This window comes from Notothenia rossii (genome assembly GCF_949606895.1).
Source record: "Notothenia rossii genome assembly, chromosome: 1".
Lineage (NCBI taxonomy): Eukaryota > Metazoa > Chordata > Actinopteri > Perciformes > Nototheniidae > Notothenia > Notothenia rossii.
This window is the reverse complement of record NC_136912.1, coordinates 15,809,740-15,831,242: the sequence shown is the minus strand read 5'-3', so window position 1 is coordinate 15,831,242 and position 21,503 is coordinate 15,809,740. Positions and strand designations below refer to the sequence as shown.

At 39.2% G+C, this 21,503-nt stretch overlaps 1 protein-coding gene across 2 annotated transcripts in view; it reads right to left on the bottom strand.

Moving 5' to 3' along the window:
• tmem131l (transmembrane 131 like) overlaps window positions 1-19,709 on the bottom strand; it is a 30,649-nt gene extending 10,940 nt beyond the window's left edge. The window contains exons 1-12 of one of the 2 annotated variants that reach the window (XM_079687691.1): window positions 19,509-19,709; window positions 18,710-18,774; window positions 15,199-15,242; window positions 9,160-9,231; window positions 5,445-5,568; window positions 5,208-5,324; window positions 3,972-4,076; window positions 2,354-2,431; window positions 1,130-1,283; window positions 521-579; window positions 331-436; window positions 109-205 (exon numbers count right to left, since the gene is read on the bottom strand). In XM_079687691.1, coding sequence (XP_079543817.1) covers window positions 109-205; window positions 331-436; window positions 521-579; window positions 1,130-1,283; window positions 2,354-2,431; window positions 3,972-4,076; window positions 5,208-5,324; window positions 5,445-5,568; window positions 9,160-9,231; window positions 15,199-15,242; window positions 18,710-18,774; window positions 19,509-19,632 — 1,145 coding nt within the window. In that variant the 5' untranslated portion in view covers window positions 19,633-19,709. The remainder of the gene's footprint in view (window positions 1-108; window positions 206-330; window positions 437-520; window positions 580-1,129; window positions 1,284-2,353; window positions 2,432-3,971; window positions 4,077-5,207; window positions 5,325-5,444; window positions 5,569-9,159; window positions 9,232-15,198; window positions 15,243-18,709; window positions 18,775-19,508) is intronic. The other variant, XM_079687690.1, reaches the window with a different exon arrangement.
• Window positions 19,710-21,503: the final 1,794 nt, after the last annotated feature.

The window sequence follows — 21,503 nt, the reverse complement described above, 5'->3', positions numbered from 1 at the left end:
ACAGCAGGGATAAGAGATTTTCAGCTGCCTGTTTCTAGCGAAATTCATTTTGATTTCAAACAAAGGGAGAACCAAGTGCTTTGAATGAGTTTGAAACGGCTCCTCTACCTGTTATGTAGTCCTGGGAATATGTAGGTTGTCTGGTCTCCCACAGTTTTCAAGCTGATATGATTCATGCATTTCCCTACGTGGTCTGGCAAAGAATCTGAAATATGAAACAGATTTGTTATTGTTAAATTATTACAGATCATTTGAGGCGAATCAAATTGCCCTGAGAAGAAAAATGATACGAGTTAAGAAGGATTGATTTGAAATGAAATGAGCCTTTACCTTTGCAGGCCAGTGTAGCCACTTCTGTGAAGTTGTTTGCCTCTGGTCTCAGGAGAACCTGATTACACTCCAGGCTGGCCTCCACTTTCGATAGCACCTGCATGTCCTTAGGAGGTCAATAATATTGTCAAAGTCTATAAATAAAACCCGTAATAAAGATAATATTGCAAAACCAAGAAAATCACCTTACCTTTACATAGAGCTTCTTGCTTCCAGAATTTAACATATACACTCCTATTGTTGGTTCCTCTGTACATACAAAGAAGAAATAAGACCATTAGTTGTATTAACAAAAGGTGAACAATTCAATTAAAGTGGCTTTTTTCTCCTGAAATGGTTCAATAACAAAGAGCAGACCTCAGAGTGAGTGAGTACAGTAATAGTAAACCAATGCAGCTGATTACATTTTGACAGTTAGCCCTTAAAAGAAGCACTTATGTCTTCTTATAATACTCTCAGGTCTTTCTTCCGAAACATTACCCTTATCTTATCTCTCCCGCAGTTACAATAAACAAGACTCAGGAAGAAGGGGAAAGCATCCACATGCAATTTTGGCATGAAAATATAAATACTATTTCGACCTTTTGAACTTTTGCTCTTAGAGTGGTCCGCCACAGAAACAGGTCTAAAGATAACCATTTACTGAGGTCATTTGAGAGGACGTGAAGAAGCAGGAATACACCATAGTCAGTCAGTCAGTCAGTATCAAGCTGTGTGATATATTTAAGTGACGCTGTGCAACACACTGTCACATTCCCACAGCTAATTTGCTTTCAGACATTGAGTGAAGCCAACCCACCTACTGCAGCCTGTCCATCAGTGGGGGCCATCAGCAGCACCAAAATGTGCTCAATGACGTAAGGCTTGAGCTTGTCCAGGTCAGTGGGCCGGTCACCACGCGCAGACAGATTAATCTGCAGGCTGAGGCGCTCCTCGCTCTGGAGGCAGGACCCCTGGGACGGGACAGGAAAGACATACCAGTCATGCACCAAACAGAAGCACAAGCATGATAACAATTTGAGTTCATAGAATCTGAAACTTATTACGATAAAGAAAAAGCTGAAGTTGGATGCTATTGAGAACGTTTGGATTGAACCAATGAACAAGTTGATGAGGCGACGGTTTAAAAAGGAAACAAATGGAATTGGATAAGTGTGAAATATTTTCTTAGCTGTGACTTAAGAGTAACCAGACACTTGCTGTTCATTGAGAGACAAAAACAACCGGGATGTAACTCACTCCCACCCCCCACCCTGAGACTAACACCCTCTCGGAGCAGTGAGTAAATGGGCCCTTGACGACGACCTGAAGACAGATGCACTGCCTTGGTGCCACGCAGGCTTTAAAGGAGGCAATAGCAAACCTAATCCATTGAAACCTAGCCCACTGTTAACTTCCTGTAAAGCTCATTTAATCTGAGAGTTTGAGCACTGAGCAAAGGCCAGTTCTCGATTATGTTAGCAAAGTCTCTTGGAAATGAGCCAAAGGTCACAGCTGGGACCCTCGTGGAACACAACACCAGGACTATTTCAGTTTGCTTCATTATGACTATCGTTGTATTTACTTCAGCCTCCACTTGCATCATGTGTATTGCGCCACATGAGCAATGGGAGCTCTGTGTCAATTATAGTCTCTTGAGAAAGCAATTAAGGCTGGCAAGAGATCTCACCCTCCTCGGGTGTTCTGGAGGAAACAGAAGGTGCTCTGATGACAAGCCGGCTGTCTGTTGAAGTTTTAGACCAGCTAGCCTTCAGAGGCGTGGGCGGGATGAGAGCAGTGAGAAACACTCACTACTACTCACTGAGTGGGAACAAGCTAAAAATGGCATATCACAAAAAATGCAGTATTTTCCATTTTCCTCAAATTCAGCCATACGTTTTCCCCTCTCAAGCTCTGACTGCTTTCCGATTCTAGAATGTTTATTACCAAGATGAATTCAAAGACATACAAAAAAAAGTGTTTGTAGTTAAAAGACTGTAGGGAACATGTACACAGAGGGTAGACCTGTTCTTTAAAAAGTTACCCGAGCATTGTTGAACAAGCTCTTGGGTAAGCTGCACTCCACGAGTAGACCCAGTGTAGTGAGGTTGGAAGCATCTTCCTGCAGGAGAAACAGTGAAAGACCATGAAATCAGGGGCTGAAATTATTTTAGCATCATCACGTTAGGTGGTCATCCCTTTCTTTAAAAAGAAATGGCCTTTAATGATCACTGACTACTTCAAGGCCACACATGGCTGAACTCTAGTGGTGCTATCCATGCACTGCACATTCAAGAAATCAATCTTTAAAGCAGATGTGGTTGGTTTGGTCACTTCAAAAGCAAATTAAAAGAAGCAGGATAACATCTGCAGACACTGTGGTTGTTATCCGCTGTAGTCTTTAAACATGTTTAAACCGTGTCCAGGAAATGACTATGCTGTTCATGGAGGAGCTTGCGGTGGGGGTGTATCTCAAGGATCTCACTATTCCAGAATGGTAAGTTGTAGATAAAAAAAACGCCCCTGATTGAAGATGAATTACAGTATAATATTCAAATTCGAACACAGTTAGCAATTCACATTTTAAGTTAATATGTTGCGCTATCTGATGACCTTTTATAGTATCACTTAGAAAGTCTGCAGTGGTGGAGACTTAAAAGCATTTCAGCCAATAACATATCACCACAAGGCCATATCACTCTATATATGGTAAGTGATTATAAGGGCAGTCCTGTTGTGAGGTCAAAAAAAAAAAGAAGCTAAATCGGGTTGAGCTTTACATACACGCCTGTTGTTTTCTGAAGAATTCAAAACTGAAAGCGAGACTTCCTCTTTTTTGAGCTTCCAATAGGCCCATACAATTCAATAACCCATCGAATGTATTTAGTTATTATAAGTTAAAAGATCCTTTATGGAACACATCACAGCTTAATGATCATGTGCAATATGAGGCTGACATAAGAAGGAACAATAAAACTAACACAATAGGAATTTAGAGCAAGTGAACCAACTTGAGGATCATAAATGTCATGTTCTCATATGTTGTATGTGACGGGACTACGGATGGAAATGAGCTCAAAGCTAAAATCCGGCTCATTTACACTTGTAAGCATTATTTAGTTTTAAAAAGTGTTCATCAATGTGCACTGTCCCGATTCAAATAAACAATTGAATGAACATGAAATGAAATAATGAAGAGCCAGCAGAGAGGAAACAGTCTGAATTCATCACAAGCAGCATTGCTAGCGATTATAGGAGCTTAAGTCTCTCTGCACTTGGCCAAGTTAACATTTTGCAACTGCCACCCCACTTCCTGTTGTGGAGGCGAAATCTCCTTTCAGATAGCGTCTCACATTTACCGTGCACTAACTTGTCATGCGTTTTTGGTGTTTCTGTATGGCTTTGAAACTTGTGCACAGATCATTTAGTGTATATTATATGATACGTTTGTAGTTATATTCTAAAGGCAAATATATTTATAAGCATGAGAAAAGCCATTGTTTTGGAACATCCTGCATTCTGACTGCACACATCACAAAGCCTCTGTGTGTTCTGTTTATCAGGGCTGGCAGGAAAAGGGAAATCAGCTGTTTCCAATGATGAGCTGTTACTCACTACCATGCATGTCCTGCACAAACAAACAGAAAGGTCTAAATACATACCTGAGTTTGGGTCAGCTTAATGCTCTGGATGTGAGGGAATACTAGCAGACTGTCCTTTCTTTGGACAGACTTTAAAGAAGCCCGGTGACCTCCCACACCAAAAACCTGGAGAAAGGAAAGGGTTATGTTATTAAAAGGATCTTCAGGCCATGTGCATTATATTAAAGCTAGCTAGTGAACAAGCAACAAAGAAGTAGTGTCGTTAAGTTGGCCTGAACTTTATTTCTAGAACAGTTTGTAACATGTTAGCTGACGTTTTGCTAATCATAAATAGAGAAAAAGAAAGCAGGTTGGTAATTGTGTAATATAACGTTAGGGCGTAGCATTTCCGAACAAATTATTTCAATTGTTTGTATCTTGATGGAAAAATACAGGCAAGGCAGGCAGGTTGCTGGTCTCATTGGCAACTTACAAAAAACAAGGAAAACATGTACATGTCTTTGAGTCACGTGAAGGGAGTGGCACTGTCAGAGGCATTGCATGAGAGCCAGAGTGCCTGCGTGTCTGGGCGTGTGTGCTTGTCATTTATAAGCTACATGTGAGAAAACACTGTGGTGCAAGTTTAATGTGAGATGGGCAAAAGTCACAACAACAACATACACGTTTCAGGCATTTAGAGTAAATCTCAATATTATTATTTGTAGCTTTGGTTCCACTGTGGCCACATATGTCCAGTTTTCTTAGAGCTAACAACTTAACTGCTACCTCAAAACAAGTTTAGTTTTCTGCTAACCTGAGGCTGAAGCAAAGACATTTACAGTACAATGTCCTGATAAAAGCTGTAAGAATAAACGCACCGGTTGTGTGAAAGCTTTTTTTGCGTAGTGTACCAGTTTCACAGGGATGTGCTTGTAACAATATTTACTTTATGGGCCCTGAATGTGAGATTATCTACGAGCAGGACAATAGAGTTTCTGACTTGGTTTATGAACAAACAAACATGGTGGATGGCAGCATTGTTCAGAGCAGCAGACCCAAACCAGAAGTCTGGTCTGATGCCATTAAGGATCATAATGTTTTAGGAAACACAGTTTGATATGACTAAAGATTGTTTTACAGACTCTGTCATAGACAGTTAACACATTGCGGTTACACATCCAACATTTGTGTAACGTTCACTTTACTATACATAGGCATAGCTGAGGAAAAACAAGAGTCACGATGCAGGATTTCATCATAATCCCAACAGAACACAATCCGAGTATACACAGCTGGAAGTGTATTTATGGAACTGACCTGGTATGACAGGAGCCCATGGGCCGATGTGTTTATAAATAATGTGTTTTCTACATTGCCCTCCTCAGACGGGAGGAAAATTAGTTTAAAAGATGCCTTCCCTCGGGGTGGGATCACCTAGGACAGAGAGGGAACAATTAGAAGTTATTTTAGGCATTTTTTTAAAGACACAATTATTCATACTACTTGGAGTATACTGTGTAGTGCAGCTACTCAGGCGCACACGTAGACACTTACTCTTCTGTGAAAGAAAGGTATGTAAAAATGCCTGCTGGATGTAAACATCGACAGCAGTGTCACAGGAACTTCCTGGCTGGGGTTTTGTATATATATGGTTTCAGCTCTTGGCAGCCCCAGCGGCCTGTAGAGACACACACAAGTTTCATAAAGAACAGGCTCTTAACACAGCTTTTACCCATGGAGCCCGTGCAGGTATACACCAATCGTCTAAAGGCATCATATCGCTAATACACATTTTAGTATGGGTCATTTTAATCATGAGGCATCTAAAGAGCCTCTATCAAAAATACATAATTCTGCTGCTTATTAAACCGATCAAGACTGGAGTTGCTATGGTTGTTGTTAAAAATGCGTCAGTTCTTAGGGTTAGGGTTGGTTCACAATTTCAATTAGTGCATTTAGGGTCAAACTGTTCTGTTGACATGTTCTTACATTAGGAAATCAGCATTTATGAAACGAGTGTAAATTCAAGGTTTAGATGAAACACCAACAGGAATATTTCACAGTGTAATTTAAGAAGAACAAAAGCCCCTTTTATTTGTAGACGAGCACAACTTTGAAACAATCACATATCTTTAATAGAAAGGTAAGATGAAACTTGAATCCACTATGTGGCGTGAATAAGTAAAACCGCATGTTCAAATAAGGCAATAAGGAAGTGTATGAAAGCTTTTGGGTAACTTAATCGCAAAGATAATCTCTCTGGATTTAGCCAATTCTGCTGCTACGTAATTTTTTGCGACACCTAAACCAACAAATAATATAAATCATCACATAAATCATGTTTCGAATTGAATCAAGAAACACATTTCAGTTTATAGCCTTCCTTTCTTTTTTCAAAGATTTTTTGGGCCAGATTAGCCTTTATTGGAGATGACAGTGTTGAAAGGGGGAGTCATAAGGGATGACATGCGTACATTATTCTAGGCCGGATTCGAACCTGGGTCCTCCGCATGGGAATTGAGTCCCTATACATAGGCCAGCTCTACCAGGTGAGCTATATGGCGGCCCTATAGCCTTGCAGCCCTATAGCCTTGCTTTCTAACTGCTTTGTTCTCACACCAGGGGTAACATGATAACAGGCCATTTCACAGCGTAGTCATATTCATAAAGAGTTTTAATAACCGTGCTGACTGCGGCTGGATGTGAGGCCCTTTCATGTGGGTTATTTAAATAGTTTATTGGGTCTTAGAGAAAAGTTTGCATAATGCTAACTTTATGCATGGCTTATTGTTATGATAGTTGAATTTCCTCAGATATACAGAGGGTAGCAACAATAACAATTAACCTTTATAAAATATATTAAAAAAATTAGCCCTCCAACAAATACTACCAATGTGAAGTTTTAGGTGTTAGTAGAGTGAGCCAGAGAGGTGCCGCTTCCCCTAACTTTATGAGGCAACGGTTTATGTTCTTGTTCTGAATTATACTGTAAAGTTGTTTGTGTTCACACTAATGATATGAGCTTTTAAAGCGAATGGAATTTGTTATTGAAGCTTTAAAAGTATTTTGCCTATTCAGCAAACAAATGATGACAAATTGAATTAAGTAACAATACATGATCCTGTTGTGTTGTGGCTCAACCGGAACATAGAAACGGCACATATTGTTATTCTTCACTTCATCTGCCCTTAACATGCATACTGAACTACATCATTATAAAAACATACAGAACATTGTGGAGGAAACCTTTTATGTTGATATCCAGATTATCCTGAAAGAGGCACACACCCAACTTTGAAATACTTGGATAATTAAACCCTATGAACAGAGAGAATAGCTAAACATGTGGTCTATAAATGTTTCATGGACACTGCTGTGACAACACAAATTTGGCAGCACAGCAACGGAAACAATATTTGGAATGTTTAAACAAACTACAAGAAGTACTCGATGTTCTGGTTATTCTACGGGTTACTCCTTTAGTCTGAATAGTTTGGTAACAAAATATTGATTAAATACTTGTATGTTCTCTCCTTCGATGTTTTCTGTCATTTTGAACGCTAACACAGCGGTGGCAGTAAATATTTGGTTAACATGACGTAGAATCGGAAAAATTAAGGACAATAACTTTACTTTTCGAAAAACGTATGTTGCATGATACTCAATATCTGTGTCTATATCCGCAATATGATATCGAGATGGTTTACTCTCAGTGGAGAATTGTGACCGTGACTCTCTGGTTCTCTCTTCGGTCGATGCAGAGAGCGGGTCAACAGTCAGTTTGTTGTGCTTCAACAGAGGTGGACACAGTGCAACCCCAGTAGCACATGGGGTTTGGTTAAGGAGAAACCGTGATGTAATTAGTGCGGGTCAATGTTGGTCTGTATGCTCTCTATTGCTACTCTGCAGAGGAAGGAATACAGAGCCAGCATTTTACTGCGTTGTGTCATTTTGGGAATGCGTGGTTAAGGTCAGGAAACTAAATAGGCATTGTAGAGTGTAATAATCTGATATGTGACTCATCAAGTCAGCTAATTTACATAAAGACAGATGTGCACATTTAAGATTTAATTTCAGTAACTTTGAACACAAGATAAAAGTCATGTATTGTGTTTTCAGTTGAGTACATCAACGTAAAAAAATATTGCATTGTTGACATTTCCATTTAAGGTGTTCTGTCAAGCCTGTGCTGAGGCCTCTTTCACTTCCTGTCTTTGAGAGTTTGACTTTCACTAAGGAAGTGAAACACATGTTGTTCCATACAATCAGCATGAGGAGATGGAGATAAAAAGTGATTTCTAACTGAATCTTTCCAGACATCTACCTGGTAAAGTGGGCTTAGTAGGCAGAACATCCAAACACAGTGGTAGAAAGGAGATACCTAAAAACACCATAATGCAGTCAGCAGGAGGTATTATCTGTATATAATCAATAATCATCAGCCGGCCAGACAGCCGAACATGCACTAACCGCTGAAGTGTTTCAGGTCATCTGCAGTTCATCTGGGCAATTGAACTTTAACCTTTCACACCAGTGTTTTTTTTTTTTACTTGCTTGGTTATCAGCTGAAATATTGTACATATTTTTCTTTTGTATTTATCCATGATTTCCAATGATTTGAACATCTTCAGGATTAATTATTTCACACTTCTGGTTTAACTGAACAATATAATCAACACAGATCCCACAGAAAAAAGGAAACCACAAACCGACGTGTGGGATTTTGATCTCATATTCCTGTTTTGATATCAACTGCAAATTCCCTGTAGCCTCAAAATATTTACCCAGTGATATTAAAGTCCTACATTCCAAATGTATTATACAAGAAACTGTAAAAATAGAAGCTGCTTGTGACTGATTGCTTTTAGCTAAAGCATTGGGGACTGCTGCCAACTGCAGCATTACGTCTGATATTGTGTTTTGGGAGTATGTAGGCAAACAGGGACGTTCTTAACCTCTGTGACGGGGGTCGACCTCTCCAGTATGTTCCTGGATGCTGGGAAACAGAGCTTACTGCCATACTTGGATATCCTGTCTGCTCTTAAAAGGTTGAAGGCCCCCTGCTTTATGAAATATTGCCTTTCCTTTCTGTTGCATTCATCTCGCTCCCTCAGGTTAAATTGAGTCAGTGACGTTTTCCACATCACTCAAGGCTGAGATGATGAAATGAAGTACACTTTGTAATTGGGCGTGTGATGAAAGGGTTTCACAATTTTCAGAACCGATTGAACAACATACATGTTAAGACATCACATTGAACAGTACTTACTGCGTCCCAAACTCCAACACTGGGGGCTGGAAATGCAAGGGCCTCCCATTCTCCCCGGAATATAGAGAGGAGCTGGAGGGAGGAGGAAAGGAAGAAGAGGACAAATCAAAAAGACTGCACACGAATCTCATAACATTCAAAATGTTAAGTATTAGAGGAAAAATATACAGTTGTTATAATTTAACTAAACACTTTTGTACAAGAACACTGTTATGAATGTATAGTTAAAAGTATCCTCCCCTAGGCTTCTTCCTAAAGTCCTCCCTTTCCAGGCTAACAAAAAAGACTGATCATGCCGGCACATTAGATTAGATTTGAATAAAGACTTTCTGTGACACCTTTAGCTCTAGACTAGATAATGCTTAAAAAGACATAGCTGTAATTTATTTTATTTAACTACCAAGATAACTTTGGTAAAACAATATATTAACGCTGGGGACACAGGTTATAGATTTTTAACTAAATGTGTTAAATGTAATATTGTGGTGAGTGCCAGTGTTGTAGCACGATGACAACACACACGCCCGTTCTCATTTAAATGGCAAACCACCATGAACCGGCAACAAGCAGATCTGCCAAAAGACAGAAAATGTTCAAAGATATAAGCCAACGTGGTAAAAGGGCAGGATACATCAACGCTCGGTACAATGATTTGTCCCACTTTAGACCCTGCACTATAAACAGCACTGTGAACACTCAGAAAACATACAGCTTGAGAAAGGGGCTTGTATTTAATAAGTTATGAGTTGAATGTACATAACCCTCAGATGGCAGACAGTCATGTCATATAAAAGCTGTAGACCGATGTAGCCGTTACATAAACAGTCTTCAATATGTTGCTTTGCAGAGTATTTACAGAAAACCAAGAAAAAAAGCAACCAACCACAAGTCGGGTTAAAACAGGAAGCTCTCTTCTCAAGCCTCTCTCCAGCAGCTACTTTTGGAGCTCTGCTGTGTTTTTATTGGTGGCTGTGTGTTTGAAATCCTGTGCTAATGAACACTGAGAAGCAGGCAAAGAGCAGCTGATTTTAGAGAGAGAGTGTGTGTGTGTGTGTGTGTGTGTGTGTGTGTGTGTGTGTGTGTGTGTGTGTGTGTGTGTGTGTGTGTGTGTGTGTGTGTGTGTGTGTGTGTGAGACAGCGAGACTGGACTCAGTTGACAGAAGTCTCACACAGCTGATGACCAACTGAAGCAAGCCAGTGGAAGATCTGCAGCTCAAGCCTCTGCCTGTGTTTACATGAATAACCTGTTTATGATCTGGTTATTGGAGGATCCCGTTTATGTGTTTGCAAATGTAAACGCCATACTCCAAGATAAGCCCTTAGCCTGTTTATGAGAAATCCCAAATATGGGAGTTGGGAGTACTAAGAAAGAAAAAACACATTAAACTAAAAGTGTAAACGTTTAATTTATCAGACTTTCTGAACAATGCGTTTCGCAAACCATGTCAAGCATTCCGTAACGAAAATGCACAACATACAGGCTTAGTCTTGCAAGATGGCAAGATTTCAAAATAAATGAGCACATCAGCAATAAAGTGTTTCATAAGAAATAAAAAGCTGGCCAACTCACTTTTACACAACACATATACCTTGATAAGTCTGTGTTATACCTCGCCCTACGCTGACACACAACATACATATTGATGATGGCCTGTATGTTCGTCATCAAAAATCACATGTGCCTTTGTCTCAAACTACATTAGATGAATCCTGCAGAGCACTTTACAAGTTTATAAACAAATGCTGACACATTGTCCCGCTGCTGGGACACATCCAATAAAGCAACTGCTAATAACTGTAAGTACGTAGCTGTGGGACTCATTATCATGAATCTGGTATATTGGACTATGCAGAAACACTAGGACACCCTGTGAAGCTGCTTGAACATTGGGAGAAAACAGGGCAGTGCTTTTTGGACTTCAAAGACAACAAACATGCATGCATAACATGGAAAAATACAGTACACAAGGTTATATAATAAATAAAAAATGTTCTGAGCGGGTATTCTCCTTCTCTAATTTTCATTTACAAACTGTTAGTGCTGGTATCTATTCATTTCACTAAAAATAAACATCCCTAAACATAAAACCTTTAGTATTTATTATATAAAATACGAAATACTTCAGCCAGCCCAGGAGAACACATTTTAACAGTATGAATTGAAGATGTAGGGTATCAGATGGATCTCAGTTGACACCGTTGACAGAAAGGTCAGAGTGTTGAACAGACTTCTGTTTTGGTTCATGTGGTTAGTTATTAACAGGAAAGTGTATCTAGTCTACTGCTAGGAGAAAAGATAAAAAAACAAGCTTGAGAAACTGTTGAAACCAATTGGAAGAATAAAGCTCAATTTATATGTAAGATTCTTTAAAATCCCGAAATTCAAACTAGGGGGGGGGGGTGTAGATTTCATAAGAACAGTTCATTCTGCAGACACAGAGCTAGAAATGACAACAAAGTAAATTTACTAACCACCTGTGCCAAAGCTCTGCTTGAGCTGGATCACTCTCTGAATAGCAGTTCACGCTCAAGTCAATTTAAAAAGAGGCAAAGAAAAAGGAGTCGGCAAAACTGAAAAGACCAGCCTGAACACTCCAAGCAACCCTTTAGCTTCCTTTAGCCAATCGAATTGGTGCTTCGGTGCAACAAGCATCAAGATAAGAAAAAAAAGGGCTCAGTCATAAACAATTTACTTCGGGCTCAACTAAATGAGAACAATTATCTCAAATTGGAATATAAGCCTGAAAAACACAAAGATACCAACAACCTCCAAGACGTTTCCTTTGCAGATACAAATGTTACGCTGATAGATGTCTATTGGCAGCAACGGGTTATGAACAACTGGGATGCAACTTGGTCGAATATTGGCAACAGAAAGGGAAACAAAAAGTACCCCCAACTCGAAAATACCCCATGTTGTCACTGGACACCCACCCACTACAATTCAGACTGCTGCAGAATTCACAAGCTACACCTCCTGCAGGGTATCTCAGTTAATTAGGGTCAACTTCGGGTTAAGTATAATCTGATTAACACAAGTAGATCACACAAAGCACTTAAATACTGTGATTTGATTTGCCAGTTTGAAAGGGATGTAATTCCAACAAAAAACACCATGTTTCACTGTTTTGGCCAGCAGCTAGCGGGAGCTAAGCATGGAAACAGGTGAGTATTCAGTGTCTTGCTTGTTTGCTGTCATATGATCTCAGAGATAAGCCTTATTTATTAAGGGACTTTCTTTTTTTATTAAACAACATTGATGTTAAAAGGGTTGCATTAATGTTTCTGCCTTTTACTATTCACACACACCCACTTTTGTACTGGTCATAGCCATTCATTCACCTGCCCTTAAGCCCTGAACTGTCAGACTTCCTCATGGTTTAACAACTGTGAAATTAATATTTCACTTTCTTTCCCACAGCTGCCCATGATAAGAATTTCAATTCTACAACACAGAGACCAGATCAGAGAGCTGGCAGTGTCGTTTGACTTGATATCAGGGGCACTCTATACTCATTACATGAGCTTCCCTTTCATGGTCTACCAGTTCTTATTGTTTTTTAATTCATAACTTTCCAACTATTTTAGTTGAAGGGTTGAATGTGAAGGGAAAATGAGTCTGCCTGCCTGTGCAGAGTGGTATTGTGTGAGACAGTTGATACAGATCTGGCCATGTTGTTAGCCGTCAGCAGTTCCAACATCACATTTATAGGCCAATTATCTAAATTAAAAAAGGAGATTATTACCGTGAGCAGCACTAAAAGAAAACGTACACTATACCACTCTGACTAATGCAAGTGTAAAAATACTTTTTTTCTATATCCGAAAGCTAGATAAAAAGCAAAGTGTAAAACTGTGTGTGCTGTGTTCTCTTAAATGGTTAGGTGTCATATTTCTGTGCTTCTTTAAAAAAGGTGGAGAAGGGAATCTACCATCTCATATGTTTTAGTAATTCAGTTTTCTCTGATTTCAACAGCAGCGGGCTTCACAGAAAAACTCAGCCTTAACAAGCATGCCACTGAGCTGTAGTCCAAGGGTTCTGTCCGCAGCCACAGTATAAAAATAACACGTTATGTTTGGCGCTATTTGATCCCCTGGATCCAACTCAAATAAAGCCAGTGCTAGCAGTGAGCTCAGCCATGCTGCAGGGGAGAGGTTAGGACCAGGGGAGAGTTTAGGTCAACTGGTGTTCACAAGCAACAAGGAAACAATAAGAGTAACATGGAAATCAAAAACACATGTGCCAGGAAGATATTCCCTATAGCAACAGATTAACGGGGCAAAGACATTATTGTAGTGGAGATGTGTGAAAGTGAGAAACAGCTCAGACAGTTTGACAGACTGGACTCAGACAGAGATATCATTAACCTCTCTATCTGCAGCCCTCTTTGCTCTCTAGGCTGAGGGAGAGTGATGGCAGGCCTGACAAGCGGCTGATAACCCCGACACGAGAGGCCTCAACGCACTGGAGGTCTCCGGGTCAAACAGCACTATCGAGCCTCTTTTGCCGCTAACCTCCCTAGACTTAAAAATAGCAATATTCCCACACTGTTCAGCAACAGTCAGTTGCATGTGAACCAGATGAAGACCGAAAGCATTTGAATCTAGAGTAGCACCACAGCGGTAGGTGGCACTTTCATAAAAGAGACATACAAAATGTCACAATTGAAGAAGGAAAGATCTAAATATCCTAAGACTGGTAAACAACACATTTTTTAGATGTGCACCCCAAGTTTGAAATGCATTCTTTCTGTTAAATGTGTAGTCTCAAAGCTAAAGTAAAGATAATGTATTATTTCCTTCAGGCTTGTTATGACAGGATGTGTGTGAGGCTCATGTTGTCTTGTTGTTGCCACACCTGCTACATACTATCATGCTGGATTATGCACTATAAAAAAGGCATTGCAATCACCCAGTAATAAAAAAGGTATCATTAAAATCCTGCAGGGCAATACAAACCACTTGCACAGACAAGTTAGCCAAACTTTGTGTATTTTTTCCAGGTAAAAACTTCTATGCAAGGAGCAAATGTAGGACGGGCTGGGCTCTTTACGTTACTGTCATTGCTTCTCTCAAAACATAATCAAGAGGCAGAAGCAAGCACACATGAGTATATAGGACTTTATAAAACTGTTCGCTCAGTATCGATAAGAAGGATAAACAAGCCAATCCATCACTGTTTCTTGATACTGAATTGGTGTTTTTCCATTATTTTCCAGGCCATTTTCTGGGAGAGGAAATACAGCTGGGAAAGACAGACCTACCCTGCCTTTTCTTTCAAGGAGTTCTAAAATTAATCAGGAATTTGGTTCTGTGCCTCTGTAACACACGCCCCCAAAAACTCTCTCCGTCACACACCCCCTCACTCACCAATATAAACAACACTGCCTGCATACAGGGGGAGACCTTTAAAAGCCTTTTAGGAAAACGGCAGTGCTATTAAACTGAAACCACACCTCATCATTTGTCCGTGTGAATGCAAAAACCTGTCGCCCTACAATTACAGTTTAATTCTGCGTATCAAATAAACCATTTTAAAAGAGCTTTACTTTAATTTGTAGTTTGTTGAATGCGTTCACATCTCTATACATACCAAACCATGTTTCTCTGGTGATGGAAGGTTTGTTTTTCCATTTGGTTGATCACAAACCCAACCCACGCTGTTGCCCTGCTTTCATTCTGTGTCTTACAGTATAATTCTACTCTATACTATAAACAGAAAAACACTCCAGTATGATGCAATCTGTAAGCTGTATGGTTTGAGCGGAGGTTTGTTGGTCATTATGTGGCTTGGTGGAAAGTCTCTACATATTCCCAAGTGGCATTCATGAACAGGTGGAAACCTTTCATTATCTCCATACAGCAGATTCTTTTAAAACAGCTGAGAGAAATTGTGTCTTTGTCTGACCGATGTTTGAACTAGCAAAGTGAGATGGTTTAAAGGTCTACTACACCTTGTCATCTAGAGCTGCTGTCATGAATGTGTTTAGTGTACTGCATTTCAAGAGGGTGAAAAACCATAGAAGAAAACCAGCTAACCTGTCTTCCAATGGAAAACCGTCTTTTAGTCGTTCCTTCTCCACCTGAAATAAAAATAAAAATACACTTTAGTCAATATGGTCAAAACAGCAAACTGCAACCTATTTATTCCACATTGACACTGTGGCCTAGAAAGAACCGCATCAAGAGGCTCTGTGGGAGGCAAGATTGTGTGTATGCCAAACTGCCTTCTGGGTTCTATGATTTAAATAACCAAGGGGTTTGATGCCAGTAATACAACATCAATTCCTCTGGTACATTTCTATCTACATCTGTATTTCAGTTCATGTCAAATGTTATTTCACTGTAAAAAAAAAAAATGGTGTTGTAGCTACATACAGGATTACTGAATGAATACAGCCTCTCTGAAGATCAGCTAATTTAACAAAAAATAGTTGTAATGATAATCAGGCTAGATAATGTTGATATGAGTGGTAATTGTATCTTCTACATATTACGCCATTTCTATTCATTGTTGTGTGGTAGGATTGGAATAGTTATACTATCTGAACATCGATACTACATATGTTTAAAATGAGCAGAGGAAAGGGACAGGAGAAAATAAAAAAATGTCTTTTCCATTACTTTGTAGTACTAACAATGCTTTTGTCCAGAGTACAGAGCATCCATCCAGACACAAATTCACACAAATCATGAAGGCTTGAATTATTGGGGAAATCAAGTTACGCAGAACCGTGTGTACACATAAAACTATTGCCTAAACAGATTACACTGTGCATGTCAACATACTGCATGTACCAAGTTTAGGGACATTTGACCAGCAATGCACTCTGTAGTTTATTTACAACTGACTGGGCATTGGTACAACGGAGTGGCTTGGATAAAACCCAGATTTGTGTGATAAAAAGGGTGTAATCTTTTCTGCAGTTCCATGACTAAACAAAGCCAGCCTGCAAAATGAGACTCAATAGGCTACTGCATTAAAGCCATAAACAATGATCATAAACATAGGGTGTTCAATTCAATTTCTACTGATAAGGATTACTAAATAACTGAATTAAAATGACAACAAAGCAGTTCTAACAGCAAAACAAACCATGTTAAATACAGTGCAGTGGGTTATGTGCACCATGCATGGCCTACAGAGATAAGCTGTGGTCTCTAAAAAACGCAGAACATAGTTTCCATAGGAACAAGCGGGCGCAACATCAGGGCTTCGTGATGATACTGATTTGTCAACCAGTAAAAATTATGGATTGTTTCTACGGAGATAGCAGCGGACCCTTTATTGTTGCCGGTTATATTAAGCCATTGCTGGTAATTCTGTATATCAAAGATAATGGTTTATGCAGTATTGGATTTTTTTTCATAAATGTCAAATGGTAAAATCAGACATTCATTCACCTAATAAGACAGATCTAAATTACAGTTTCTCAAGCAGATCTAGTACACACGATAATTTATCCTATAATGGATAGTACGATTTAAAAAATAAACGTATTCTCGCTATAATCTGTTGATAACTTGGCCAAAGTCACAGGTTACAGCTTGAAAAGTCCCAACTGATGGTATGCTTGTGTTATTCTTTATCATATCCTGCAATGCCTCCAGCACCTTTAAAGCTTGGCTAGGTAATGGCTTAAGTGACTGAGACAAAACAGATTTTTCAGCTGATTAAGTACAACAATGACAGAACACATGTTGTTGGCAGGTGAACCATTACAGAACAAGGGGTATTCAAATGCATGCAGGGATTTAAAACATGTGATAATGTTCTGTATCCTAAACACAATAGGCAGTTGAAACCTTAAGTAATCTAACAATCACTAGGACTGGGGGGCACCTATTTATACATGCATTCAATACAAACACATGCTCCTTATATTAATCCAAAACACAAGTCACCGTTTACAAAATAGTAAGATGTATGAGGTGAAGATTGAAACAATTACAAGCTCTAGTTTTGCACACAATATCTGTTTGAGTATGATCTCTGCTTCCTACATTTTTACAACGTACTGTGGCACATGATGCTGTATTTCCTGCCCCAAGACTTCAATGTGCCTGTAGCAACATACATTACGCTACTTATCCAGCTGTCCACCAGCAGCACTGGGAAACAGATAAAAGACATCCATGTCATGCTCTATTTCACATGGCCTATGTAACTGAGACAGTCAGTCCATTCACTGCTGCCTATCTAAACATGACACCCAACAATGTCAACAACATCTGCCAATTGGTCTGCGATGTAGAGATGAATGGGAAAAAAACACTGACATACACTACCTATCCCCTTTATTAAATCCATCGTAAATCTTTAATCCATCCAACATACTCTCTAAGACATGTCTTCAACTCTGAATCATCGCCTTTGGGTTATCTCTCGTCTGGGCATGTCTATGGTAATTACGGCAGTGTACATATTGCACAATTTCAAATACTTTGCGAAACATACCAACAACATCAAAATATTATTTTTCTGAAAGGTTAACCTGCTTTCATTTAATTTATATAATTGTGTAATTTAACAAAAGGACCTCACATTCATCTTCAACAAAAACTTCACTAAATAGTCAACTCTTTGGTGTAAGTGTATATATTTTTTCCGTTATTGTCAAAGCAACCAAATGAGCAACTCTATTGCATTCTGTTTACCAAAGACTGCGGAAATGCCACACCCCCCTCAGGTAGAACTTTTTTTCTTTTTAAAAAAAAAAGGAAATCCTGCTTTTATTTAATTATCACATATAACAAAAGTGTGTACCATTCATCATTAACAAAACACACTCTACTAAATAGTCAAATCTATGGTGTGAATGCATCAGTTTTTGCTTATTTTCAACGCAACCAAATGATCAACTCCAAACGCCATCCGTTTACAAAAGACAGCCGTAAATGCCACACCCCCCTCAGGTAACATGACAGTCAGCTGGTGACCTCATGACAGGTTATCACTTATCACTCAACTCCTGCTGTTTTTGTTTGTTTGCTCAAATTACATAATCATCACACCAGTCATTTGAAAATCATAAGGAAATTGTAACACAGATCCTATAAAAAAAAAACTAAACTAAAAGCATCATATACAGACTACAAAGGTAGGAAGTAATATCTAAGTAGTGTGAAGGAAGTAACTGCCAAGTAGAACAAAGACTGTCTCGCTGCTAACATGCTCTCACAGTGTACTAGTGACTGAACTCCACAATGGACACTATGTACAAAAGAAAATAAGGAGGAGCCACATGGCAGGTGGCCTCCCGCTCTGGGTTGATTTTATAGTTAAACAGTGGATATTAGTTCGATAACTACCAAACTTGCACAATACTATAGCATTATAGTCGTTTAGTGTCAATTACAATTCCTCACATAACAAATGAATATGTACAACTCAAGTAGCTGCAAATTGGAGCCAAACACAATAGGGGTGCACTATCCACACGTGCTCATGAATCATGCTTCATTTTTTGGGGGTGATCTGTGTTTTGCATACAGATGCTCTCAATAATCTTCCACAGCAAACACACAGCAATAATAATAAGATGAGTACCTGAAGTTGGACGAAGGGGTCTGCTTCCTCTGGTTGCCAGACCTCGACCACGCTGGTGGACAGAGCTTTGTGGGAGCAAAGAAATAAAATCATCAGTGAGGTGTAGGTTTGAAAATGGGGCAACATGTACAATGCAAACCACTGCGGATGCATTATGTTTAAACAGTACAACCGCGAACTGGCAGACAACGTGATAAAATACTGATAAATAAAAACAACTGAAGAGTCGTGGATGATAACCCCACAGACAAGTGAAGAAATGACTTCGCCTCGGCAGGCTCACAAAGGCTGTTTGCTAGCTGTATCATTAGCAGAACGGTTAGCTCGGTTGCTAACGAACTTGGAAAACATCTCTGCTGCTGCTGCAGTACAGAAGGCTATTTACCCGTGTATGGTTATACAATTCAGCAATATGTAGCTTTATTGCAGAGTAACCATTACCCACTAAGTGCCCTGTTTAAGACCTGATAATAGGTGACTTCCCTGTCTGAACAAGTTATCATTTAGTTTAACCAAACAGCAACGGGAACTGGCAGCTAGCATGAACTAGCAGGCTGACAAAACATTAGCTCTGCCAGATCAAATAAAAATCATAATAAGCTTACTTAAAAAAAAAAAATTATAACATTTTATTATTACAAGATGTGTAGATAATAAAGCTTGTAATCCCTACCTAGTGTATTAGTTACTGACAAGTCAGTCTAGCTAAATTAACGATTTTACATTTTTTTTTTTCATTTTCTGCCACGGTCGCTTGAACGTTACACCCCCGAAGAGGAGAATAAAGGTGAGCACAAACCTTGCAGCTGAGCCCCTCCGTGCTGTACGCAGGGTAAAAGTAATTGTAGTATTCCTAATAGTATATTGATCCATGTTTTCCTGTGACAGTGGCTGCCTTGTCTGAAGTCCTGAAGCCCCGCCATGCTGCCCTCTCAGCTAGCAGCCTACTTGTGTGTTTCGCTGCGTTGGTCTTTCTTTCTCTTGCTGGAGAGCAGAAGCAGCAGCAGCAGCAGCAGCAGCAGAGCTCCCTCCCTCTGTCCCTCCCCGCTGCTCACACACACATTGAGCAGAGAAGACACACCACTGACACACCACTGACACCAGCAACAAGACTGTTTACGTGTCTGTTGCTAAAGGTAAAACGAAAGAAATTGTGAAGAAAATGCAAAGATATACATGTGCACAAACACGGAGTGATGAAAGGTTACTAAATAGCCACAAATGTGAGGTTCTTAGTATTTGTTTGTGCTACTTCATACTTCTAAAGCATGTTTCATATGCGAATAATGCACTTTTCACACTTGCAGGTGTACTTTAACACAATTAAATGAGTACATTTTGATACGTATAATGAACTTGTGTATTTGCTTCTCATGCTACTTCTTACTTCTACTCCACATTTTGGAGGGAAATGCTGCACTGTTGAAATTGTTGGTCACTTTTTACATTACAAAAGCAAGACATTATTTTATGATATGATTCAGCTCTAGAATAATAATGTAACTTAGTACTGTTATTCAAGCACTGCATTTAAGCACACTTGAGATTCTTACTTTAGTATTTCCATCTCATGCTTTATACTCCTACTCCACCACATTTTGGAGGGAGATTTTCTTTTTTAAAGTGAAAGTATAGCATTAGCTTCAAAATATATTCAAATTGACATTAATACAAGTACATGTTATTAAATGTATATAACGTTTTATATATATAATGTTTGAGGCTCAATATATACTTTTACTAAAGTAGGATTTTGAATGCAGTCCTTATACTTGTAGGACTTTTTCTACATTGTTGTACTGGTACTTTAATATTTATAGCATAACATTTACAAATCTGTATTTACCTTACAGTCAATAAAACCCATTAATTCATAGTGTTATTTAATGATGTCCTTTTACTAAGCCGATACAGCTAGGTTGAGTGAAGGCATTTAGTGGGTTTGCTATTGTATTGTTGGCCTTTTGTGATGATAATACATGTTTAACCAAAGAAGCTGCATTAAACAGTCGTCTTTAAGAGAGCGACAGTGAGGTAAAAACTATGCACATCCCTCCAGGAGAGCTTTGACATTCAGTGTTTTGGACTCGTGAATCAGTCGGGACAGGTTGGGCAGGTACACACATGAACACACACACTCAGGTTACTCTTCTGTGGGTGTGTCAGCTCCACCTTACCATGCTGCAACAAGGCATTTACAAGAATGATTTAGCTGGATCAGTGTTGCTCACCAGTGCACTTCTAAGTTGCTAAGGGTTGCCACAATAAATACACAACATGTGAGAGCAGACATTTAAATCTGCACATTGTTAAGTTTTAGATTATCTTTAGAATTGATAACTTTACTTATGCATTAGGAAGCATTAAACATAACATAAACAGGACACTCATTAGGCTATGGTGAGATTGCAAGGATAGATATATTGGGCACATAACATTTGTTAACAAATACTAACTTCTTCTTTAATGGCTTACAGATAACTTGAATTAAGCAACATATAAATAAAAAGCAAGTCACGATCAACAGATATCAATCATCTACTGGAAAGAAAACTAAACTGATGTATAAGACAGGAAGAGCACGAAGCACATTTAAAAATATTAAGTCAACAAACGCAGACACATTGGTTTCATCAGCTTGGTCACTGAGTGAACACAGAACTGACAACTACCTGTTTTGCATCTGGTTTGACAGAGGAAAGAGGGAGGAAATAAGCAGGGCAGCAGTCATTCTCGACATGTCATGACAACAGTGATCCTTTTTTGGTCATACAGAAAGTGATTGTGCAGCTCT